The 27,622-nt window shown below is 36.7% G+C and overlaps 1 protein-coding gene across 12 annotated transcripts in view; it reads left to right on the top strand.

Moving 5' to 3' along the window:
• Robo2 (roundabout guidance receptor 2) overlaps positions 1-27,622 on the top strand; it is a 1,540,028-nt gene that overhangs the window by 1,489,646 nt on the left and 22,760 nt on the right. For 8 of the 12 annotated variants that reach the window (XM_085832480.1, XM_085832479.1, XM_029470224.2 and 5 more), the window contains 5 exons: positions 4,752-5,033; positions 5,441-5,566; positions 10,455-10,608; positions 20,276-20,536; positions 24,606-24,811. In XM_085832480.1, coding sequence (XP_085688606.1) covers positions 4,752-5,033; positions 5,441-5,566; positions 10,455-10,608; positions 20,276-20,536; positions 24,606-24,811 — 1,029 coding nt within the window. The remainder of the gene's footprint in view (positions 1-4,751; positions 5,034-5,440; positions 5,567-10,454; positions 10,609-20,275; positions 20,537-24,605; positions 24,812-27,622) is intronic. The other 4 variants (XM_085832483.1, XM_029470227.2, XM_085832486.1 and 1 more) reach the window with 1 other exon arrangement.

Here is a 27,622-nt window from a genome sequence, read left to right as displayed (position 1 = left end):
TGGGGAATAATGAATACAAAGTCATAAAACCCAAGGGAATATTTCTACAAGTAACTAAAGACTCAAGGAAGAAGGGGTTTGTTTACACAAATGATGAGGCAAAAATCTATATAAATGTATAAATAAAAGTACAACGAAGGTGTTCTATGCTGCATTATAAATGCAAACTGCAGGGCAATAGTTCTTTAATTTCACAGACTTCAAAACACTTTATCAACAAGAGCCTTGCAGTACCAGGCATTAAGGAGGAGTTCTTGGAAACTGGGAGAAATCAAAAAAGGGCAAGTTATTTTTTTTTAATTTTTAATATTTTTTATTACATATTTTCCTCAATTACATTTCCAATGCTATCCCAAAAGTCCCCCATAGCGCCCCCCACTTCCCTACCCACCCATTCCCATTCTTTTGGCCCTGGCATTCCCCTATATTGGGGCATATAAAGTTTGCAAGTCCAATGGACCTCTCTTTCCATTGATGGCCGACTAGGCCATCTTTAGATACATATGCAGCTAGAGACAAGAGCTCCGGGGTACTGGTTAGTTCATATTGTTGTTCCAACTATAGGGTTGCAGATCCCTTTAGCTTCTTGGGTACTTTCTCTAGCTTCTCCATTGGGAGCCCTGTGATACATCCAATAGCTGACTGTGAGCATCCACTCCTGTGTTTGCTAGGCCCCTGCATAGTCTCACAAGAGACAGCTATATTTGGGTCCTTTCAGCAAAATCTTGCTAGTGTATGCAATGGTGTCCGCGTTTAGAAGCTGATTATGGGATGAATCCCTGGATACGACAGTCTCTAGATGGTCCATCCTTTCATCACAGCTCCAAACTTTGTCTCTGTAACTCCTTCCATGGGTGTTTTGTTCCCAATTCTAAGAAGGGGCACAGTGTCCACATTTTGGTCTTCATTCTTCTTGAGTTTCATGCGTTTAGCAAATTGTATCTTATATCTTGGGTATCCTAAGTTTTGGGCTAATATCCACTTATCAGTGAATACATATTGTGTGAGTTCCTTTGTGATTGTGTTACCTCACTCAAGATGATGCCCTCCAGGTCCATCCATTTGGCTAGGAATTTCATAAATTCATTCTTTTTAATAGCTGAGTAGTACTCCATTGTGTAAATGTACCATAATTTCTGTATCCATTCCTCTGTTGAGGGACATCTGGGTTCTTTCCAGCTTCTGGCTATTATAAATAGGGCTGCTATGAACATAGTGGAGCATGTGTCCTTCTTACCGGTTGGGACATCTTCTGGATATATGCCCAGGAGAGGTATTGCTGGATCCTCCGGTAGTACTATGTCCAATTTTCTGAGGAACCGCCAGACTGATTTCCAGAGTGGTTGTACAAGCTTGCAATCCCACCAACAATGGAGGAGTGTTCCTCTTTCTCCACATCCTCGCCAGCATCTGCTGTCACCTGAATTTTTGATCTTAGCCATTCTGACTGGTGTGAGGTGGAATCTCAGGGTTGTTTTGATTTGCATTTCCCTGATGATTAAGGATGTTGAACATTTTTTCAGGTGCTTCTCTGCCATTCGGTATTCCGCAGGTGAGAATTCTTTGTTCAGTTCTGAGCCCCATTTTTTAATGGGGTTATTTGACTTTCTGGAGTCCACCTTCTTGAGTTCTTTATATATATTGGATATTAGTCCCTTATCTGATATAGGATAGGTAAAGATCCTTTCCCAATCTGTTGGTGGTTTTTTTGTCTTATTGATGGTGTCTTTTGCCTTGCAGAAGCTTTGCAGTTTCATGAGGTTCCACTTGTCAATTCTCGATCTTACAGCACAAGCCATTGCTGTTCTATTCAAGAATTTTCCCCCTGTGCCCATATCTTCAAGGCTTTTCCCCACTTTCTCCTCTATAAGTTTCAGTGTCTCTGGTTTTATGTGAAGTTCCTTGATCCACTTAGACTTGACCTTAGTACAAGGAGATAGGAATGGATCGATTCGCATTCTTCTACATGTTAACAACCAGTTGTGCCAGCACCATTTGTTGAAAATGCTGTCTTTCTTCCACTGGATGTTTTTAGCTCCCTTGTTGAAGATCAAGTGACCATAGGTGTGTGGGTTCATTTCTGGGTCTTCAATTCTATTCCATTGGTCTATTTGTCTGTCACTATACCAGTACCATGCAGTTTTTATCACAATTGCTCTGTAGTAAAGCTTTAGGTCTGGCATGGTGATTCCACCAGAGGTTCTTTTATCCTTGAGAAGAGTTTTTGCTATCCTAGGTTTTTTGTTATTCCAGATGAATTTGCAGATTGCACTTTCTAATTCGTTGAAGAATTGAGTTTGAATTTTGATGGGGATTGCATTGAATCTGTAGATTGCTTTTGTCAAGATAGCCATTTTTACAATGTTGATCCTGCCAATCCATGAGCATGGGAGATCTTTCCATCTTCTGAGATCTTCTATAATTTCTTTCTTCAGAGACTTGAAGTTTTTATTATACAGATCTTTCACTTCCTTAGTTAGAGTCACGCCAAGATATTTTATATTATTTGTGACTATTGAGAAGGGTGTTGTTTCCCTAATTTCTTTCTCGGCCTGTTTATTCTTTGTGTAGAGAAAGGCCATTGATTTGTTTGAGTTAATTTTATATCCATCTACTTCACGGAAGCTGTTTATCAGGTTTAGGAGTTCTCTGGTGGAATTTTTAGGGTCACTTATATATACTATCATATCATCTGCAAAAAGTGATATTTTGACTTCATCTTTTCCAATTTGTATCAAAAGGGCAAGTTCTAAGTCACTATAGTGATGTCCATTCAGATGCAGCCTGTTAGGAGAAAGACTGGCATACAGTTCCAAACCATCTGATAGCATCAGACTCACTTCCACATACAAATATTCATGAGTAATAATCCAATACTTTAAAATTAGGATATTATTTTACTTATTATTAAAAATATGATTGTGATCAAATAATATTTGAAGAGAGGATGCAGCTCCAAAAAAAGTCAGTATAGATGCACTTTTACTTGTAGGTTAACTATAATTTAACCTATCAGAGAGAGAGAGAGAGAGAGGTCCTATGTCCAAAGTCGATGTGGTTACAGAATAATGTTACATACAGTTATGTTATTTTATTAGCTGTTTTCCTTTTTTAATCATTTGGACACAAAACAATGTTTCAAGAGTCCACAAATAAACTGTCCCATAATCTAAGTCTAAAACATTAGAGATATTCAGGATTAAGATATCGGAGACTTGGCTCATGTGAGTGAGACAGTCTACAGCTGAGGCTCATAAATGGATGGCAGTATTGAGAAAGCAGAATAAGTCTGAAAAGTCATTGATCCAAATAGTTCCACTTATATTACCAAACCTGAAGATTTCTAAGAGTAAAAGAATAGTAATATTAATTAGCTTAAAGCTAAAAACTGAAGGATAAGGAAGTATATAGTTCTAAAATCTGAAAAATAAATTTTACTTGCTTATAAAATGCAGAGAAATGTTATAATGTTGACTATAATTAATGAGCACACTTGTCTTCATTTAAGATCTTTACTTTGGTAAAGTAAATTCATTGTAAACATATTGGAGTTCTAACCTCGAACCTTTCTAAACTCAAGGTTTTGTGTGTGTGTCAAAATAGATTGTAATTTCTCTGTTATAAAGACAAATTCTGTAACTATAGTAAGTTACGAAAGCAAAAATAATTATATATGAACCTTTATTTCATGAACCATTGAGAATCATCAAGTCTGACTTTTAAGACTTGAAACTTTTTGTAGAAAGAACAAACCAATTGGTGTGAGGTCATCAAGTTAGAGTGTAAGGTTTGTAAAGTGTGTGTTATCAGGGGACACTATAATCAGACTGATATTAATTCTAAACAACTAAAACCAGTGTTAGCCAATTCAGCAATTCCCTAATTTTTTGAAAGAAGAAAACAAACTCAGGAGAGAGGTGGCAGATCTGAATTATAAACCATCACATAAAGACAGTCCATGCCCCCAAGTGAAAAATGAGCTGACTGATATTTATTGCAATCTCTAAAGTTTAATTTTACTTTTGTTGTTGTACAATGTGAAAATACAATTCTCTGACTCTCAAAGCTGGTAGCATAAATTAAACCCTCTGATCGCCAAGATTACTTTTTTTTCCCCTTAAAGTTATGTCCTCTGTGTTGTGAAAAGGACTTATTCCTGAAATTTTTCCTCTGTTGTTCACGAAAAAAGAAGTTAATTTTCTACCAGTTATTCTCCATTTTAAACACTGTGAAATCAAGCAAGATAAATTACAAGTTAAAACTTCAGGAGAAATGCTATTGCATAGTGAGGGAAGTGTAATTCTGGACCATTGTTATTGTAACTGTACCACGGTTGTGTTTTGTGTCTTTTACACTTAGGTGGAAAGAAAGTATTTCATCTCTAATTTGTACATTTGCTTTTAGCCAATCTTCTGTAAAATACTAGCAGTTTCTTTGCTTTTAAAACCAAGCGAATAACAGAGTATGTTTTTCAGTTGTGAAACATCTCTGATTTCCAGTTCGTGCTCAAAGAAAATCAGGAAGGGACGTAGTAAGCAGTGAGACATGAAGGGCGTGTGTCGAGCCTGCCTGTCACTGGGGTTGATCGTCTAACAATGGTTGTATATCATCTCCCCTTCATTGGCTCATGAAGCCCATCTCTGCTGCAATGCAGACGGGCAGGGTGACACATTTATTTTTCATCTTCAGTCCTGATAGTTTTGGGTTCCTGTGCATCATTAAATAGTTTCATTTCCCTATGTTCCACGCAGATGTGCTGCCTCCGGTGCCAGGCCAAGGGGATAAAACAGCGACCATGCTCTCCGATGGAGCCATTTATAGCAGCATTGACTTCACTACCAAAACCACTTACAACAGTTCCAGCCAAATAACACAGGCCACCCCATATGCCACTACGCAAATCCTGCATTCAAACAGCATCCACGAACTGGCAGTTGATCTTCCTGATCCACAGTGGAAAAGCTCAGTTCAACAGAAGACAGACCTCATGGGATTTGGTTATTCCCTACCTGATCAGAACAAGGGGAACAACGGTGAGTCACTCCTCCTGTCTTGAGAAATTATTTTTCACACCATTTATGCATGAGATAGAAATTTGTGTTTATCGTTTAGTGTCCAGTTTAGTGATCCATTACAGGCTTACTACCTAAAGTAAAATAATGGCATGTATGTATCCAGCACCTTTAAGTGATCACTCCCACTGAACCCACCACTGCTGAATCCACCATCACACACCAACACCGATGGTTTCATTCTTTTAGCATTTTTTACCCAATATAACCAGAACTCCATCTCTACTTCCATTAGGAAAGGACAGACCAAACATTCTTCTGCTATCCCACAACATCTGCTTCTGAGTTGCTAACTGCATGTTCTGCATGGGCTTGTGCTGTGAACTAATCACATGATGCCACTATGACCTCTGCCCTTTAACCCTTAGCCTTACTTTACATCCCTGACTACCGATTGGCTGAGGGATTGTCTAATAGAATGCCACACAACCAGTCACAGGATTTCAGCACCACCAGCTCTCACAACAGCTCAGAAAGGAGTGGCAGTCTCTCAGGTTGGTTTGATCACAGTAAGGAGAAATATTTGTTTGTCAAGAGCATATGACCTGTGTTCCTAGCTAGCATTGAAGAAATACTGAATCACAACCCAGTACCAGGCATTTATGAAGCAAATGGCAGTCTTTGATGGCAATGAAGTTATACTTAGGTTGGGGGGAGGAGGAGGAGGAGGAGGAGGAGGAGGAGGAGGAGGAGGAGGAGGAGGAGGAGGAGGAGGGAGAATATTGCTGTCACTCTTTTGTTAACTGTACAGGGATGCACATGAAAAAAATAGACCCAACTTCCTCAAGTCTGCTCAATGAAGAACAGACACATTTTGTCTGACATGAGCTGTATTTATAAGTCAAGAAAACTTTTTTAGTATAAAGATTATACAGGTATTTACTTCTAGATGATCGATTTTAGAAAATACATGATAGAAATGACAATATTTTAGAGCATTGTTATACTAATGTTTGGGCAATGCATCATCACGGTTTTGTATACTTTTTTTTTAAAGTATCACATGAGAGGCTTATTTTCTTTCAAATCACATGATACAGTGATAAGTATCAACAATAAATATGGATACTTATTAATATTAATCTAAAAGCCATACATATAATATTTTATGTGACTGCATAATTTTATATTATAAATTTCAACATGTGCTTGAAAGAATTGAGCTTAACTAACTATGCTGCGGGCATAATAGAGCACACAGCTGTAAATGTAATTTGTTAGAGTGAATGCATATCTACCCTAATATGCACCATTGACAATGTTCTACCATGACTAATCTTGCCTCAAACATGAAGACATTGTGGTAGACAAACTTTCCCTTGCCAGTATATTCACACCTTGTGCCTGCCGGTATCAGCTGTCCATTTCGAATTCATCATGTCACACAACTGGTTTTATCTCTTCAGATGAGTGATATGCCATTTATACGGATTCTTTAAAAGAAGTATAGGTAGTAAGAGATTACAGTGTGTTGGTGATTGGTAGAGATTTCAAGACCATAAAGAGTTAACTTTCAACACCACTGGGATTACATTTACTAAATTACATTTCCTCAGGAGATAGAATCCTCTTAGCCTCAAATGTTAATGCCCTCTTTTCCCTCCAAAATGAGGCATTGCTCTTTTTGCTTATTGGTAGGATTAGATACATTATAGAATACAAAAAAAATTAAACATCTGTTATGAATTTAAAGAGGCTGAATAACATAGGAGAACTTTGGGAATGACCTTATATGTCATTTGTTCTGTCATTTGTGTATAATTATTCCCACAATTGTTCTGTATAATTAAAAAGTCATTTTCCTGAAGCTTGCCTTTTACTTCAGTAAAATATACGGAACTATCAAAGGATATATATAAAGAAGGCTGGATACCATAAGCCATAGAGTCTAGAGACATGCAAGCCAGCAATCACATGGTATAGATCAATTGCCACCAGGTTTTAAATGTTACTTTTTAAGTAGTTCTAAGCAGAACATGATCACAGCAGTGCTTCCTGCTTTTTGAGCCCAGCAATATCCCAGATGACATTTATGTATAGATCTAGGAGTTATAATAAATACTTTATCTACATTTGAATGCAAAATTACTTAGAGATAGAAGATTAAGGAGCTGAGATTTAAATGACTATCCCTTCTTTAATATACTGTTCAGTTTAAACCCCAATGGAGTTTACTATGACTGTTCTGCTTCATAAGGGGGTAAGATTAAACTACTGTATGGCTAGCATTGAGTATAATATTTTAGCATTTGTAAATTATCTGTATACATTGATAATATGTTTTTAAACTCATAGAGATTAAAAAAACTTTCACTTCTGACTTGAGTTAATATATTTCAATCTTTAAACTATATTGCAGTATATTCCTTTTAGAAGTTCTAAAACCTCAGTTAAAAGTCAATTTATTAAAAATAAAAAACATTTTTAAAACATCACTAAAATAATAATCACACATATATATTATATATATGAAAACAACTGAATCTTCTTTTAATGTACCAACTTTTGAAATAGGTATACATTCAATGTAATATATTATAATTATATATACAATATATTTTGTGTTAGTTATGAGATCAAAATCATGACCTCATGCACTGTCGGCAATTGTTTGACTATTCACAGCCCCTACCTCGTGCATTTAATTTTAAAATAAATTGTTTTTATAGTTTTTTATAGAATTCATTTGTTATCTATAAAACAACTTTATACTTACATTTTTACTTGAAGATGGGTCAAATATTTTGTCAAAGCATCAGAAACATGTAAACATCAGCTCGTTTAGAACGGCTGAACTTTAAATTGCAGATTGCAATAGCAAGTGGTAGCTCCTTTCACCAAACATTCAGATCTCAGAAACAGGATTTAACTACTAGATCAAGTCAGAAATTGCCTCTACGAATCCACTGTTTCCAAACCACATTTTCAAGCCTGTTGTTTCCTATACTGGGTGAAGAATTGCTTTCCTGAATTTTAGTAAGAATTTCATCATGGTCTTGCAAAAGGACTGAGAAAGTTGCGTTAGTTTTAGTGTGAGACACTGCACAACAGCTGGCTGGTGTGTGGTGAATGCAGATTTCTCTCTGATGATGTGGATGTGAGAGTCGACTCTGGAGCATCAGAGGAGAACAGTAGCATCGCACTGTTATCATGAACATGTAAAAGTCTCCCGGACTTTCATCACTCAGTTCTCTTGGTGTCCATTCAAAAGGGCTATGGGGATTCATGAAGATGCTCCTAATGCACAGACAAAGGGCAAGGAGAAAGCACCGCTAGTGGGGTGGCAAGGAAACATGGATTGCTCAAGCTATTCCTTTCAAAATATTAAATTTCAATTCGGTTATTTTTTTTTCAAAAACGATGTAGTACTTGGTCTTTGTTGATGATGTGGGAGGTCTAAGCATTCAAAGAATCGTTTTAGAAAGGAAAAATACAGATCTATTCAGCAGTCAATGTTTTGCTTTATTTAGAAACTTAGACTGTTTGTGGCATACTCACTGAAAAGTTGGAGGAGAGAGGACTGTTCAGGTGGCTAGAAATTGAAATATATGTATATATTTTTATATGACAGAAGAGTTGGAAGAGAACAGTGATAACTGGCTTTCCATACTTAATATTTTACATGCAATTGTAATCCTAAAGATAGCTCAGGGAAATAAGGGTATCTATTGTCTGTGTATGGAAATTAAGATGACAATGACTGACTGACCTATGAAGTAATAAATTAGCCCTCAAGACCAGAAATTAAGCTCTGACCCACACAAGCTTAGGGTAGAAGGTGACTGCTCTGTTTCTATCAAGGAGAGAGTGGAAATACCATGTACTGTGATGTGCTAGTGGATTTGAGTGTAGACATGCATAGCACATAGAAGGTATGAACTCTTCAGTAGTGTGAATGTCTAGTATAATAGAGTGATCCGTTGCTGGGCTTCAATTTATTATTATTATACTATATCATTTATTTTGCTAACTCAGATGAGTAATAGAAGAAAGAAATAGATGGGTTTCCTCATAAAATCTGCATGACTAGATAGCCTCATTTCTTACACTCACAACTTTGTCCCTTAATAAAGATGAAATGCAAAGGGCCAATTCCTTGATAGAAGAAAAGGTAACCACAGGGAAACAGAGCAGTCACCTTTTACACTAAGTTTGTGTGGGTAAGAGTTTGATTTCTGGACTTGAGGGCTAATTCATTACTTCATAGGTCCGTCAGTAGTTGTCATCTTAATTACCACACACAGACATTAGATATTCCTATTTCCTTGAGCTATCTTTAGGATTACAATTGCATGTAAAATATTAAGTATGGAAAGCCAGTCATCACTGTTCTCTTGCAACTCTTCTCACGTTAAAAAAAATAGAAATAAAATAAAAATTGAAAAAATAGAAATCATGCAACCTGCTTAGGTACCCTTAAATATCTTTTGCTTCTTTGTTCAAGGAATAGTCATCTTTGTATCTACACTGTCCCCTCTCCTTGTTGATGAAGTTTTATTTACTTAATTTTAGAAGGATAAGATGTATAACAACTCAGATGATGTCCTGGTTCCACAGTTCACTAAGTTCCATGTAACCTCAGATATGATTCATATATTGCTGGCTTATTTTCTGCTCCTGTCAATGCATGCATTCATTAGTATTGTACATAGTACCAAACCCAATTACTCTATTTCCAAGAAATACCCTTTGTTTTGGAATTTTATGAAATGCTAAATTTAATATGGCTGAGAACTCCTCACATGATATATACAATCAGCCGTGCTACTCACTAGACAAAAAGTCTATGAAATATATCTTGATGAAGTATACACAGATACTCTCTAGCCTACACTTGATTTATGTTTTTGCTTGTTTGGTTGGTTTTTTTTTTACCCATGACTTGGGAAAGAAGAATGTTACTCCTCTGGATTAATTAAATTGAATAAATTCTAATGGAACAATTTAGCCTGCATCCTTAGACACTGTGTTCTCCACTGAGAGAGATTATGTAAAAGAGCATTATAATTGCAGTAAAATCTGACATTTAAAAGAATTTGCTGCGGACCATTATTTTGTCGAACAATGGAAACATGGAAGCAGCAGACGTGAATAAATCAATAAATGTGCTCTTGATTCAGCGGCCATGTTTTGTGGCTTACTCGGGTCTGCGGAGAATGCACTGGGAGAGACCCAAGGCCATTGGTGGAATTCGTAAAAAAGGAAACAATGTTTTATTTTGTTTCGTTTTTCAGAGATCGTGATTTCCTTGTTTATAGCTTTTTATCATGTCTGACATACTGATCCTGGTGTTTTGAAATCATTAGTACATTCTGATATAATTTGATATACTGTTTCTTTGGATAGGCAGCCTCTCTGAATACACGTGTTGGTTAATTTTAGGTGGGAAAGGTGGAAAAAAGAAGAAAACTAAAAATTCTTCGAAAGCGCAGAAAAACAACGGATCCACTTGGGCTAATGTCCCTCTACCTCCTCCTCCCGTCCAGCCCCTTCCTGGTACAGAGCTGGGCCACTATGCTGCGGAACAAGAAAATGGGTAGGAATATGGTGTACCCTCACAACATGGCCAAACCGGCACTTCCGCTTCTGTTCTTTCTTCCCATGCACTGAGCTATCCTTGATCTGACTCCCCTCCCTCCATGTTCACTGCATCATCTTTACTGTTTGCACTCTCTCTATTTTTAGGTGATAAACATAAAACAGCCCATATTGAGGAGTGTGAATCCTTGGCCCTCAAGTGCTTTAGATTGTCTGCAATCACGATAATCAGCCTCCATTTATAATATTGCTTGTTAGTTTGAAAGCAAGTCCCCACAGCTCTGTGAACTAAAGAGGCACTCCTGAGAAGGGCTGAAAGGGAATTAAAATAACCCCCTTCATCATCCCTTGCAGCTTCCTAATGACTTGATGTCTGGCCATAGCAGGGCGCCACCAGTCGAGCATCCCCACAATGGGATAATTGTGGGGACCTGACCAGTGGGTAGAACTTTAATCATCAGTTCTGATGAGAATGTAGGGAAAAGAACAATAAGAGATTCAAGCCAATGCACACTCTATAACAAAACCTTTTTTAAGTTAGACAGTTTCTTCTGATGGCCCTTAAATGGGATGTTTCTCTATTCTTTACCAAATAACTCACAAGAGTTAGTTTTCTGTTAGCTTGAGTGGTGATTGATTTTAAACACAAAGAAGTGGATAATGCTTTATATTGCCAAAAAAAAGTCAAATAAAACATTTTATCTAAATTAATATTTCTAAGAGCTGTGTCATGCTTTCCATTTGCAAATCAGTATTTATTTTGACTAGAATTGTATACACCCCAAGAATGGAGACTATATTGAGATTTTTTTCTCTTCACAAATTTTGTTTTACACAGAATTATATACCCATTAAACATAATTGAATTACACACTGACATTATGGTTTATATTGGTTCAAATTATATAATATTTATTTTCACATACAATTTTCATATTTTTTCATTGTTTATCAGTGCTGTCTTTGAACACTTCATAATGTCTTTTCTAACACTAACTTTCTATTTTATAAAATTATATTCATTCATCTACTTTTTCTTCTGTGTATGGATACATATTGCAACATGTGTTCTATAAATATGCATAAAATATATAATATTTTGATATTATATATAAAATACATTGTATAGATATATATATCTATAGATAGACTTCATATGTAGCCTATTAATATACCAATACACACATATCTTTTCTCCATCTTTCTATCCTTCCAGTAGACTTCATTTGTTTCCCTGGGGAATAATCCTTATATATAAGTTTTTAAAAGTGACTTTTGGATAAGTGTTCTCATTTGAAATTAGCAATTAAGAGACCACCCTTTATTCTATTGACTTAAAAATTAAATTTTGAGCCAGGCAGTGGTGGCATATGCCTTTGATCCTAGCACTTGGTAGGCAGTGGTGGGCAGATTTTTTAGTTCGAGGCCAACCTGGTCTACAGAGTGAGCAACAGGACAGCCAGGGATACACAGAAAAATCCTGTCAAAAAAAAAAGAAAGAAAGAAAGAAAGAGAGAAAGAAAGAAAGAAAGAAAGAAAGAAAGAAAGAAAGAAAGAAAGAAAGAAAGAAAGAAAGAAAAAAAGAAAGAAAAGAAAAGAAAATTGTGAATATGATATTAATTCACATTAATGATGTAAATATGTCATGAAAAACAAGAGCTATATGTTTCATCAAAAGGATTCTTACGGGATTATTAATTCACAGTTTGCATCTTAAGGTTATAGTCATAAAAATTGGGCAATGGAATTTGGGACTAGCAGGGAAAAAGAAAAGGGTGTTAATGCTTTATAAAAATAACATCTAGAAAATTTTAGATTATTTAGAATTATTTCTCTTTTGTCTTTCCCAACAAATATTCTTGAAATCCATATAATGATTACACATTGAAATAAAATTAATTTAATCTGCATGAATGCAAAACTTACCATGTGATCTTGTTAAACAGTAGAAAAATCGAAAATAATTCATTGTATGATGAGTTAATACTGGTATAGTTTTATGTTTTCACACAAACTAGTCTTAGAATATTGATCTGTAATGCTATCTAACGTATATAGTGATTACATTATTAATATATACTCAAATGCATGATATTATTTTTCATTTTTGAAATAGTCATTTACTATTACAAATAGCTAAAAATAGTGTTCTGACTATATACATGAAAAAGTGTATTAAAAAAGATTATGCTATATATTTTAGTTCTTATTTCCTTCTGAGTTTTTATTTGCCTTAAGTGCTGAGAATTTGATGTGTGGGGGAAAGAAGTATTTTTCACCTCAACCCTGAGGAGCTACAGACAGTAAGAACAGAATTCCAAGATCTTTCTCAGCTCCATAACTCTTTACATAGTATAATGCTGGCCTGGAATATATAAGAGCCCTGGTTTTGCCTTTTTGGTTTTGAATTCCTTTTTTTGTTTTATGTTTTTTCTTAATTTTGCATTGTTATTTGAAACAGACCATAACCAAGAATTTTGTCAACCATCTTTTGATACAAATGCAGCTAGAGACAAGAGCTCTGGGGTACTGGTTAGTTCATAATGATCCACCTATGGGGTTGCAGTTCCCTTTAGCTCCTTGGGTACTTTCTCTAGCTCCTCCATTGGGGGCCCTGTGATCCATTGAATAGCTAACTGTGAGCATCCACTTCTGTGTTTGCTAGGCCCTGGCATTGTCTCACAAGAGACAGCTATATCTGGGTCCTTTCAGCAAAATCTTGCTAGTGTATGCAATGGTGTCAGCGTTTGGAAGCTGATTATGGGAAGGATCCCTGGATATGGCAGTCTTTAGATGGTACATCCTTTCTTCACAGCTCCAAACTTTATCTCTGTAACTCTTTCCATGGGTGTTTTGTTCCCAATTCCAAGAAGGGGCACAGTGTCCACACTTTGGTCTTCGTTCTTCTTGAGTTTCATGCGTTTAACAAATTGTATCTTATATCCTAAGTTTTTGGGCTAATATCCACTTATCAGTGAGTACATGTTGTGTGAGTTCCTTTGTGAATATGTTACCTCACTCAGAATGATGCCCTCCAGATCCATCCATTTGCCTAGGAATTTCATAAATTCATTCCTTTTAATAGCTGAGTAGTACTCCATTGTGTAAATGTACCACATTTTCTGTATCCATTCCTCTGCTGAGGGGCATCTGGGTTCTTTCCAGCTTCTGGCTATTATAAATAAGGCTGCTATGAACATAGTGGAGCATGTGTCCTTCTTACCGGTTGGAACATCTTCAGGATATATGCCCAGGAGAGGTATTGCTGGATCCTCTGGTAGTATTATGTCCAATTTTCTGAGGAACCACCAAACTGATTTCCAGAGTGGTTGTACCAGCTTGCAATCCCACCAACAATGAAGGAGTGTTCCTCTTTCTCCACATCCTCGCCAGCATCTGCTGTCACCTGAATTTTTGATCTTAGCCATTCTGACTGGTGTGAGGTGGAACTGGAAAGAGAGGCCCATTGGACTTGCCAACTTTATATGCCCCAGTACAGGGGAATGCCAGGGCCAAGGGGTGGGGGTGGGTGGGTGGGAGACTGGGGGGGGGGGAGTGTATTGGGGACTTTTTGGATAGCATTGGAAATGTAATTGAGGAAAATACCTAATTAAAAAAAAAAAGAATTTTGTCAACCATTAAAATGAAAATGCCTCCTAAGTGCCCGGCCCAGTTGTAGGAATAAAAGCAATAAGAAGTAGCAAACAGAAAAAATTGCATTTATAACAGAAATCTAATACATTGATTCAAATGAAACAATTACGGTTCTAAGACATTTCCTGCCTCCAACTACACATAAAGATGCTCTCCTCTCTTCCTCTCCCTCTCTCTTTCCATTTTCATCTCTTTAATCTATCTATCTTATCTATCCATCCATCTATCTATCTCAAGAAAAAGAGACAAAAGCATTGTTTTGCATAACAAACCAAAAATGAACAATGTATATAAAATAATAATAGTTAAAACAGTAAAACAGTAAGAGGCTTATAGCAGGTGAATCTTGATTCATTTTTTTCATGAATGATACTACCCAAAACTGATTGGCTGTCAGAATCCATTTTGAGCCCCAACAAAGGTAGATCAACTAAGAAGGAGTGTTGGGGTTAGTTGTGAATCCTTGTATGCCATAGAAAGAGTCAGCTCTTTTACTACTGATGATAGACTACGTAAGAACCTCGGTTCATGTGAATAATGTCTCGAATGTTGCAGCAAAATGACTGAGAGAAAAATGAAAAAAGGTAGAAAACAAGGTAATGGGAGTGGGCATGAAGTCGAGCAAAGTCTAGCTGGGAATAACAAAAAATATCGAATATATTGTTTTGAGTTTCTACTTGTGATTTTCAGTATTGCTTCTTAAGAGTGTAGACATGACTTTTCACTCTAAACCTTCCATGAGCCAGTTTCTCTCTTCACAGTCCAAAATACCAAGATGTTTTTCAATCATTGTTCAAGTGAAATGATATCTGAATGTTAATTCAATCATATAGCCATGGTGCAAATGTTTCTCCTTCTTCATATGCTTCTTCGGTTTGAAAAAGGCAGTGTATTAAATGTATTAGAGCCTAGTTGTGACTGTAATACATTTAGGATAGTCATAGGCTGCGTGAAAGAATTCAATAGTAATTAAGTAGGTGCTTGGCTTTGTTCTTGCCATGAGAGGTTGGCGAGCTTTTGCTGGGATTGAACTTTATTGTATTTTTTATTAGTAATTTGGTATTTGTGTCTGGCCTTTAATAAGTTAGTTCGCATGCAACATTGATTGGCTGTCATCTTGATCATTATTCATCAGGAAAGACAGATAATAAGATGCCTCATACTTGGCTAACAGAATGTCAGGGAACAAGGACTTGCCTAGGGAAGGTTGAGCAAAACAGCTTTGATTCTTTTCATTGGGAGTATTTTTGTAGACTTTGTGTGTTTCTATGAAACACACCAATATTGTATTGCTTATGTAAGATGCACATCTCTAATATGTGAAGGAAACCGTTAAACTGAGCTGTATATATAAAATGTGCAGTTATCAGCTACTCTCTCCTTTTTCCATGGTAACTGCAGTAAGCCTATCTATCTATCTCTCTGGGGTAGATTCAGATATGAGCACCAGTGAAGTGGTGATCGGTTCTCTGTGTCACAATATGAACTGCCTCCTGACTTGGCTTGCTTTATTCAGTCTTGTTATTCTCCAGGTCTTTCAGATTTGTTTTTCTTTTTCTTTTTTCTTCTTTTTTCTCTATTCCCACAGAGCATGTTGCATACATGCACATCTTTCAGCCTTCCATGTTCTAGAGGGGTATACAGTATATTTACTGTGCTTGCAATTATCTATGCAGAGATATTAGGGCGCTATTGATGACAACATACAACCTACTTTAAGGAGAGGCTAATGAAATTTGTTTTAGCAACATAGCATACTATGCAATTTATTTAACTAGTAATACTATTTTTTAGAACATCAAACATTTTAAAGAGTCTGTCTTTTGCCCGATATTACTTGAATAACAGAAAATGAATCAAGATAATTTACTTGAATGCTTTTCACTTTATCATTGCAAATAATGTATATAACAAAAGCTTCTTTATCCTTGTGATACTCATGTTTCATTCTTAATTTATATGGCAACTAAATTGTTTAAATAATTGTTTATCATCAAGTAGGAATAACTATAGTATTTATGGCTTATTCCTATAAGTTATACACACACAGACACACACACACACACGTGTGTGTATATACACACACACACAAACAATCTACATGTAAAAGTATAATAGCTTTAGCCATGGAAATATTGAAAATTTAACTATTAATTTCTTCCACAAAAGTGTGTATTGATACAATTTCAGAGTAAAACTGACTTTAACTATGGTAAAGGCTAAGAGTAAGTTCATTCTATAATGCTATTAGGTTATTATTTTATTAGATTCTAAACATGCATTTTTACTGAATAATGCAGTACTCAAATAAATAAACAATGCAAAGAAACTTAAGCTTTCTCTTTAATAAAGCTCTTTGTATTCAAATGTATTTTCAGCCAACAATTCGCAAGCTAAGTCTGCTTGAGGAAAAAATACTCTAATATATGAAAAGCTCAATATTAAGCTCAAGGACTAAAAGTATTAATGGTGGAACCTAAAATCCATTTCAAATTAATGTTCAATAAGATTTGCCAGTACCAGTACTGGAACATAATATCCCAACACTAGTTAGCTTTCTCAGTAAGTTTTATAAAAGATATGTGATTCAGAACTAATTTAATGTGCAGAATTATAAAAAATGAAGAACCTAGAAAGATGAGGCTTATTTGAAATGAGTCTGCTTCTATGACCACATGGAGCAGGATGCAAAAATGTAAAGGAAAGGGGAAATAAATTCATTTGGTTTCTTGTGAGAGTCTTGCTGACAAACTATGTGCTTTGTCTAGAAATAAGTCCAAACTTTGCTATGTTAAAGGAACATAATAGAATAAAGAGAAGTAAATGGCTCTCTTGTATTATTCTGATGTCTTCATAGATAAATTTGTAAACAGTCTGATTGATTGGATTTGATACCCTAAAAGCATTAAAGGCAACAAGGCTAGCTGGTTACAGTCTTTAGAGCAATAGAATCCTTTCTTCAAATGAAAAACTGTGATCTCTGTAAACCGAATTAAAATGACACACATTATGCAGCTAATAAATAGGAGTACTGATTTAGCCTATGTAATTTTCTTATAGAGATAACTTGTTATTTGCCATCCACTGAAATGTGTCTGCTGTTCACAATAGTATATAAGATCTTCAAGGACAGCCATCCCTTCCCAACTGTCCATGGCTTCTGAAGCAGGGCTTTCATCTGTAAAGTAATTGAAACAGAAGGGCATTCAAGTCGCTTCAGCAAGACAAAACAAGCAGCCATGAGTGCAAAAACAAAGGAGCCGACGATAAAACTAACTCAGTGGAGAACATTTGGTTTGTGGATACCAATATTAGAGACCCCTGGAGACAGAACTGGTAGAGATGACCTTATTCCACGCTCCCTAGGACTGATGAGCCCCTATGTAACTGATATTTTCCTTTCTCTCCTCACGTATGGCCAATACTTTCCTCTTTCTCTCTCTTTGGGAAGCTGAGTTCTCCAGTACCTACCCCTGGGCTTGCACATATGTAACTTAATAAATTCCCATTGCTCCTGGTCAACAGAGCATTGCCGGTCCACAAACTGTTTGAAATCTGCGGGCATCCATGTATAAGATAGTCTCTGTTGCTGGTTCATTGCATCATCTGATTCTGCTATGCAGAGTCATCTCTCTACATCCTCACATCCCTCTCAATTTGCTTGTTTCCTCTTATCAAGAGTTTCAGTGGATATTCTGTTGCTGAGAAGAGGTTCTATGACCCCAGTAACTCTTTTGAGTGAATGCATTTAATTGGGGCTTGCTTACAGTTCAGAGATTTAGTACATTATCAGCCTGGCAGGGAGCATGGTGGATACAGGCAGACATGGTACTGGAAAAGTGGCTGAGGATTCTACATCCAGATCAACAGGCAGTGGGAAGAGCGAAGACAATGGGTATGGCTTGAGTTTTATTTGAAACCCCAAGGCCCATCTCCAGTGGCACACTTTTTCCAACAAGGCCACACCTCTTAAAAGGTCATACCACTCCCTGGTGACCAAGCTTTCTAATCTATGAGCCTATGAGACCATTCTTATTCATGTCTTTTTCATTTGATTTTTGCTTTTTGACCCATAGGGTTTAACCAGAGTTGTTTGTGCGAGTGTGGGGTGACTCTGTTCACTGGTACACAAATAACTCTACAATGGCTATATCACTGAAGACAATGCTATATCACTGAAGACAATGACTTCCTGTCTTCCAGAAGCCATAGCTCCCCGCTGCGCTAAGCTTGGCTCCATGAGCCCATATCCCATTTAAACTATTACTGGTTTAGCCTTTTGGGGACCACAACTTTTGAAAAGACTTTTCCTTTTTTTAAAAGTATCTTAGGATTTATTGTTTGTTGGAAATATTAGGACTATGGAGATTAAAACTGCTATTGATTTAAAATTTACTGTTTCAGAATTCTATATACTTGATCCAGAATCCCTTTTTAAAAATGGTTAGTGACTCTATATAAATCTTCCAAGTAGATATCATAAACTGAAAAGGATATAAAGTGTTGGGGTTTTGTTGGGGTTTGTGTCAAATAATTTTAGTGAAATTCATAATTTTTATTTTTTTATTTTTTTTATTTTTTTATTTTTTTATTTATTTTATATAATTTTTATTGTTTTATTTTTTTAATTAGGTATTTTCTTCATTTACATTTCCAATGCTATCCCAAAAGTCCCCCATACCCTGCCCCCCCCCCCACCTACCCACTCACTCCCACTTCTTGGCCCTGGCATTCCCCTGTACTGAGGCATATAAAGTTTGCCAGACCAATGGGCCTCTCTTTCCAATGATGGCCAACTAGACCATCTTCTGATACATATGCAGCTAGAGACACGAGCTCCGGGTGGTACTGGTTAGTTCATATTGTTGTTCCACCTATAGGGTTGCAGATCCCTTTAGCTCCTTGGGTACTTTCTCTAGCTTCTTCATTGGGGGCCCTGTGATCCATCCAATAGCTGTCTGTGAGCATCCACTTCTGTCTTTGATAGGCCCCAGCATAGCCTCATAAGAGACAGCTATATCAGGGTCCTTTCAGCAAAATCTTGCTAGTGTATGCAATGGAGTCAGCATTTGGAGGCTGATTATGGGATGGATCCCTTTCAAGACATGGTTTCTCTGTGCAGCCCTGGCTGTCTTGAAACTCTCTCTGTAGACCAGGATGGCCTTGAACTCAGAAATCCATCTGCCTCTGCCTCCCAATTGCTGGGATTAAAGGTGTGCACCACAGATGCCTGGTTTTTTTGTTTTTTGTTTTTTTTCTCTCTTTAAGATTTATTTATTATTATACATAAATACACTGTAGCTGACTTCAAACACACCAGAAGAAGGCATCAGATCTCATTACAGGTCGTTGTGAGCCACCATGTGGTTGCTGGGATTTGAATTCAGGGTCTTCAGAAGAGCAGTCAGTCCTCTTACCTGCTGAGCCATCTCACTATCCCCCATAATTATTCTTCTTTTACAAGATAATTGGAGCTTCTGTTAATATGTTGAGGTCAGTATGATGTGTGTTTCTTCTGACAAACTTAAAGAAATTAAGTTTGTTGATGGTTATATGACAACACATTGATGACAGGTATATTATATGGATTAGTAGATGGACATAGGTCTAGAAGTGTTAGGTGATCAATCAGTATTATTGGCATATTCTGTTTGGGCACACAGATGTGCAAGAGATGGGAATGGATAAATCTCCAAGCACTGACTTGAAAAACAATTTTTGTTTCCACGTGAATAAGCTTGGTGGGAAATTATTGCCTCTTGTAATTACGTAGTAACAATTAGCTAATAAGGTTATTTAAAAATAAGTTGAGATATTTTGAGATAATAATTTATATAGTTAGGCATAATAACTAAGATAACAGTCAGATGACTTATTATGCCAGCATCAATAATGTGATAAGGAAAACAGAGTAATCGTTTTATGAACACTTGTTTGTTCTTTGTTGCTAGGATGAGTGTGCCTTTATGTGTATATGTCAGTGAACATTTTTTTTTCTTATTTAATTTCAGCTATGACAGTGACAGCTGGTGCCCACCATTACCGGTGCAAACATACTTGCATCAGGGTATGGAAGATGAGCTGGAAGAAGACGAAGATCGGGTCCCAACACCTCCTGTTCGCGGCGTGGCCTCTTCACCAGCTATCTCTTTTGGACAGCAGTCCACTGCCACTCTTACTCCATCCCCACGTGAAGAGATGCAACCCATGCTGCAAGCTCACTTGGATGAGTTGACAAGGGCCTATCAGTTTGATATAGCAAAACAAACATGGTAAATATCCTCCATAAACCAAAGGCCCTGTACTTTCTACATATGGAGATGTTCTTGCATGCATATTAAGTAGAGATGCTCATAAATCTATGTGAGTGGAATGAAAATTGATTTTGAATATGTGTTAACCATCCATATTAAGAAACTGGTGACAAAAACATACGTAAACTGGCCATCATCGCTCAGCTTGCTAGAGAAGTGAATGGAGCAGGGACTCAGGCTGAGTGTTTTGGTGACACCAGATTCTTTTCTCATTCACAGACCAGCGTTCATTAGCTTATCCTTGAACTCATATTAAATGCTGCAATAAAGAACTCCTTTTAAATTCTTCAAAGTGCCTGTGATTAATTCTGTATGTCCTTGTAAATATGTAAATGCATGCCTCTGAGAATTATTATGGTCAGTGTCAGTTATTAAAAGACTTTGGGCTGAATTAAGTGGATTAGAAAATATAAAAATAAAAATCATAAATGTTTCAACAGAAATCCAGAACACATTAAGGTTTTTGTAAAATAAAAATACAAATTCATAAATCACACATGGAAGTCTGTCGGATGTTCTGTGAAAATGTGTCAGTATAGAAATAGGACCAAGCCTCACAATTTTTAGGGAATTTGGTTTTTCTGAAAGACTGATTAACATTTCAGTATCTATGACCTACTAGAAAGTATCTTCCGCTGATTTACATCATACCTGAAGTTGGATGAAAGACTTTGCACTTTTGGGTAGCTCTACTGACTGAAATATGTCTAATTGGGAAATAGCCATCATCTTCAGTGTTTATAAGCTACTTATTTTTAAAATACACCTAAGCATATAGCTGAGAAGATAACCAGATTAGGAACAGCACTCCAGGCTGGCACAAACATGTCCTTTGTGGTGGAACAGAGGACCTTTATTAGTTTTCACAGTCATCAGATATATTCTCACTAGTCATACTTGCTTACTTCTAAACAATATTGTTGTTCTACATAAAGCTGATTTGTACAAAATATCACTAAGTTTCAAACAATTGTCTAAAGACTCACAAAGTCTTGCAGTCTTGCCTCTTATACTTTAAACACACATGCTCATTTATATGAGAATCACCTGGACAAACTTAACTTACCTAGGTAGGAAACTGAGACCCTACCTCTAAGAAACTTCTGATTCCTTAGGCTGAGAATCCAGTGAGGAATTCCACAAAAAGAATGGATGTGTATTACCAGATGGAAGGATGACCTGAGGAAATTTGTCATTTATACATTTAGTTCTCCCATGTGGAATATAATACCAATGCTAATAATTGGCTTCTCTACAAATTTAAAAGGAACTCCCTAAAAATACCATAAATTATAATTAGGGATATGATCAAGAAGCCCCCAAAATCACAGTGCAGTTTAGGAACACGCTACAAGAGTTTAAAGAATTCACTGGATTATCTATACACTAAGTTTTAGATTATTCTCATAAAACACTATGGATTGAAATAAGCTAAGGAAAGAGATGTGGGGCAAACTTCTGAAGAATTTCAAAAAAAGAGATCTCCTCCATTTTTTCCTATTGGAGTCCCAGGTAGCTTGCTTTCCCTGCATTAGCAAGATGCAGGGATGATAACCAACCCATTGACATACATGGGAACAGAGCTAGAGTCATGCTCTTAGAGCTATTAAGGTTGAAACGATTTATGACTGACCTTAATAGTCAGATCATTGAGAGTTGAAGCTATGACTTTGTGACTAAAAGCCCTTTGAAGATTTGTTCTGTTAAATATTGTGTGGACCAGGGCTTCCAATTCTATAGACACTGTACCAGAAAGAACATACTACCTCCGGGTTACAAAGGAAAATATCTACCTTTTTTCTTTTCTTTTTCTTTTTCTTTTTTTTTTTCTTTTTTTTTTTGAGTTAGGTTCAAGTTCTCTATTATGCTTCATGATTTTTTTTGAGATGTAAATGTGTTTGCACATTGTTTGATTCTTGGGAAACTGTCTAATTCTAACTTCTAATGTTTAGAAGGGGTTAGATTTTCACTTGAGCTGGTCACTGATGTCTGTTTTACACTTAAAGTCCCCCATTTAGTAATTGCCTCATAGATATCTGCTGACTGGGTGAATGGGCTTTTCCACATCTTCTACCTTCCCGTAGGCTAGACCACGTCTCTCTCCTTGAGTATGCTTCTACCTGATCCATCAGTATTCAGAATGCCACAGCTTGCTTCGCATATATGAGTAGCCATTCATCCATTACCTAGAAAGTCCCTTGCTTGCTCTTGTGGTTTGGAAGTGTCCCTTGCTTAAAGTTTCACATCCCATTCCCAGAACTCTACAGATAAAAGGTCCCAGCTTCACATCCAGGGTTGCTATTCATGCTAACAGATAAAATGTACGAAGTGCTTCCTATTACTAGAAGATAGTTATAAATCCTGCATACCTTCCCCTCATATTTCAGACTAACTTCTGGTGCTGCTTAATCTAAGAAGTACATTTTCATCCCTATGTAATTTTTTCCAATCAACACATGCCACAAGCTATGTAGGATTACCGTATTCATCTGTAATATTCCCATCCCATTTCCTAATCTATCAAATCACAGAGAAATGAACCACATATATAATATTGCTTAATATCCTCTTCTTCATCACATAGCGCTCTCTCTCTTTTGCCTTCTCCTTCTCCTTCTTCTCTCTCTCTCTCTCTCTCTCTCTCTCTCTCTCTCTCTCTCTCTCTCTCTCTCTCTTTGTGTGTGTGTGTCTCTCTCTCTTTCTCTCTCTCTCTCCAATTTATAAACCAAATATGAAACCACATGTACAGCAAAGTGAGCTTGACAGCCCTCAGTATTCAGTCTAAGAGAATTTAGCAACACTCACTTTCCTTCCTCATTCTAAGTTAATGGGTGGTGATGAATGCCAAGGAGTTTCCTCAAATACCTGCTCCATAACCTTAGAGATTAGATCTGCTCCCATTGAAGTGATGTTCAATTCTTGAGAGTTCATTCCTGAGAAATCTAGAATCCTGTTCATTTTAGAGTTGTATATAAATTCACAAATGCAATTCACAGAGGGGTCTTGAGTAATTTCTCTTTTAAAAATATGAAACATTTTCTCGAAAGATTACAAATCAGAACAGAAATAGTCCTGCAATTTTTTTCAAAAGCCAATAGTAAAAAAAAAAAAATGCCTTGTTCTTATTAGCAGTGACTCTTAGGGAGATGTCCTTTGACTACTTCTGTAGGAAACATTTTGCTTATAATAACAAATAACTGTGAATCATGTCCACTGAGCAATTTACAGGTTAGAAATAATTCATTAATAGTCTCACAGCAAATCCAATAGATCCAACGATCGAACTCTACACTGTGTAAGTCATAAAATGTACACCAAGGATTTTCTTAAGTATTTTCTAATAAAAGAATGACCGTGCATGTTCTCTTAATTCTGTAAGATTGGGATTAGACACCTTTGCCTACAAGGCTATTGAACTTGCACTGTGTTCCAAATTCAATCCCTTAAGACTTTGGTGGTGAGATGGATTGAAAGTACCAAGAGCACAAAGTATTTGTGCCTAATCTACACTGGGATCATGAAACATCTGCTCAGTATAATGTGATGGGAGTCATGCCAAAATCATCCTCATAGGCCAGGAGGTGTGCCAGAGGCAGGGCTGAGCCAATCACATTTTCACCTGAGAAACTTCCTTCAACCAAGCTGCATAGATTCAACACTAACCTGGAAACTAAATAGCTATTGTCCCAGGCAAAAAAAAAAAAAAAAAAAAAAAAAATCCTTGGTTTGTAACAAATATTCCTATTCTTTTTTTAAGAATTTGTTGACACAAAAATTCTTTGTATTTTTCTCCCGGTATATTGCCTAGTAAACAATCAAAGCAATAACTTTCGTAGTTTATGCAGTTCCCCTTGGTAAGGCATATGTCCACATCAAAGTCTCTGCTGAAGTAGAAGACAATACTGAGGGTGAATATGCAAGGGAGACAGTATGAAATACCATAACATGCCATTTAAAAGGAATTGCAATTTCATTTAATGTTAACAAATTGCCTTTCGTCTTTCATGTCTTTTTGTTTGAATTCCAGGCACATTCAAAGCAATACTCCACCTCCACAACCCCCAGTTCCGCCATTAGGTTACGTGTCCGGAGCCTTGATTTCTGATTTGGAGACAGATGTTCCAGATGAGGATGCTGATGACGAAGAGGAACCATTAGAAATTCCCAGGCCCCTCAGAGCACTAGACCAGACACCTGGATCCAGTATGGACAATCTAGACAGCTCTGTCACAGGTAACAAGACAAATAGAATGAGAATAAGTGACCTATTTGCAACATGAAAATGCATCATAAATCAAATGCTTCCTTCCACTCCATCTATTTTTGTAACATTTTAAATATGATAATGTTAAACACCAAATTCAAAAAGGATTTAGAAATACTTTTGCTTTGCTGCTAAAATGATAAGGAAATTCATGAATTTTAAAAAGCTTTAAAGACATGAAGGAAAACTCAATTATATTCCGCGCTTTCAAGAAAAGTTCACTCTGCTAGGGAACCAAGTCTGTTGCATGAAAAAGCTTTACTTTTAGAAATGATATAATTTGTATATCGGGAGCAACATACAAAGTGAATGAGATCTTAAAGCGCTCCTTGATATTTTACTCTGTAAAATTATTCACTGGCGAAAATAAGGGGGCCTTCAGAAGGAGCCTCTCTTAGGTTACACACGGCATTATATTTTTGGAGTGGAAACATGCATAGTGAGATAAGAAGTACATTTATGCATTTCACATTGCTGACTATAATCACCAGTCCTCTGCCAAGAAGTGTAATTATTTTGACTGTTTATTGCTTAGGCTTCCTTTTCTTTCTTTCATTTTTTTTTCTTTTTTCTTTTCTTGTTCACAAAGCAGACTTCCATTGATGCTAGCCTGGGATGACTCTAAGAGCTAAGCAGCAGCCTCTTTCCTAGGATTTAAAAATTGTCCAAATAAAATTCCTTACATCCACAAAGGAAGTAGCAAAGGACAAACTTCAGTCTTTCTGTCCCTTACTGGACAGAGTTACTACAAACCTAAGTCTGATTTCTGTATTCTCTTGGGCCATCTCAGACAAGCGATATCTACATTCACTTAGATAATTCCTTCCCTCCGCCCCCATAATGCTTCTTATCAGAGTTTCCCTGATTCTGTGTGTACTCTGGGAGTTTCCTAATCACTACAGTATTGGGGCTGCCTGATAGATAGATCTACAAGTGCTGCTGGACCATGGTACATAGTACAGAGGACGTATCCGAGCCTCTGCCTTCCTTTTGGTGATTCTCAGCATCTGCGGCATGAATCTAATTCTCAGTATTTTCTCTTGCCTGGAGGCTGAGCTGATTATCAAGCTAATTAAGATTTTTAAACCACGGATATATTGCTATGATTGGAAGCATAGATCCTGCTGAAGGTGACAGGGCAAAAGTTAAAACTTTTGCATTCTGTGAGAGCTGACTTATTAGTACACTATTATGTTAAGCCTCTTTGCCTGAATTTCTAGCATAATCTACTTTAGGGCAAAATTCTGAATATCTTTGCATATTTCACTAGGAATACCAAACTGCTTCCTATTAAGAATGCAATGAAAGTCCCAAGAAAAACGGCAAAGGTCAGCTACAGCCTCTGAATTTCTATATTAAATATTGGAATCCCCGAGACAATATACACCTCTCTACTCTAACTTAGCAGGATACTATTTTACCCTTTTGTATGCTCAACTGTTAAGAACTAGTTAGGGTGTCTTATGCAATTGATCGAGCAACGTGCACTTCTCCTGTAACTAATTCCATGTGTGTGCCAAGCAAAGCTTGCATGGTTAAGAAAAAAAAATCTTTTCATTCTTATATTTGCTGTTTAATCATTGTCAAATGTTAAAAACAATTTTCAGACCATCTAGGTATGCCTATGTCCCCTGAAAATACACCTCCTTAGTGAAGTTGTACCTTCCACTACAGTAGCTAAAGAAAAAACCTCCAGTGTCTTGTCTTTCCTTATTCTAGAAACTCAGAGAACATTGAACCAAAGGTTTAATTTCCCCTCTAGACCAGTGGTTCTCAACCTGCCTAACGCTGTGACCCTTTAATATAGTTCTTCACATTGTAGTAACTCCAACCAAAAAGATGGTTCCGTGTTTACTTCATAACTACTGTTCTGAATTGTAGTAATTCTGCTACTGTTATGAATTGTAGTATACATATGTGTGTTTTCTGATGGCCTTAGGTGACCCATGTGAAAGGGTCATTTGACCCTAACGGGACTGAGGACTACCGTTCTAGATCTTGTGTGTCTGTGTGTGCATTTATTACAGAGTTTGTATATAAATGTTATAGAATGAACTTATCACCTTGAATCTGAGAGCATGAAATGTGTGTATATGTATGTTAGATAAAAAGTGAACATGGAGCATGTATGCATCATGTAGAGATCATGTGTATATGTTGAGAGGAAGTGAGTGAACATATTGGGAGATGTGAGCACATCAGAAAGTGTATAGGCATTTACATGGAGAAGGTGAGGACATAAATTCATGTGAGTGGACAAAACAAAGGAGGAACTATAGAAAGAATATGTGAACATATACAGGGAATGTATACGTGTCGATTAACTTGTGAGCTGGCAGAGAGGGTGCAGGGAAGGGGGCTGCAGATGCACATGCATTTTGGGTATTTTTCCCAGAGGTACCTGTATACATTAATCATGATGGCCCCTCTGCCCTTTGCAGGCACTACACCCAGATGGTGCACAGGCACACTTTCAGGCAAAACACCTATACACATAAATACACACACATACACACACACACACACAAATAAAAATATAAAAATATAATTATTATAAAAGCAAACCTCTCCTTCCTGAAGAAATACATTTTCTCAGAATATGTTCAGAACAACTAAACTATCTGTGTAGCTCCTTAAATTCTGGGATGTATATTCATTTAAGAAAACAGTCAGGAGAAGAAATTATCAATGTTTCTAACTTTTATGAGCTTAGCTTAAAAAAGAACATGTATTGACACATATACTGCTTTATGTAAGTATTGCCAAAACAAGCATTTATT

This window comes from Mus caroli, unplaced genomic scaffold (genome assembly GCF_978045245.1).
Source record: "Mus caroli unplaced genomic scaffold, Mus_caroli_1 scaffold_17, whole genome shotgun sequence".
Lineage (NCBI taxonomy): Eukaryota > Metazoa > Chordata > Mammalia > Rodentia > Muridae > Mus > Mus caroli.
Note: the sequence above shows the minus strand (reverse complement) of the source record. Positions and strands in the feature narration are given on the sequence as shown.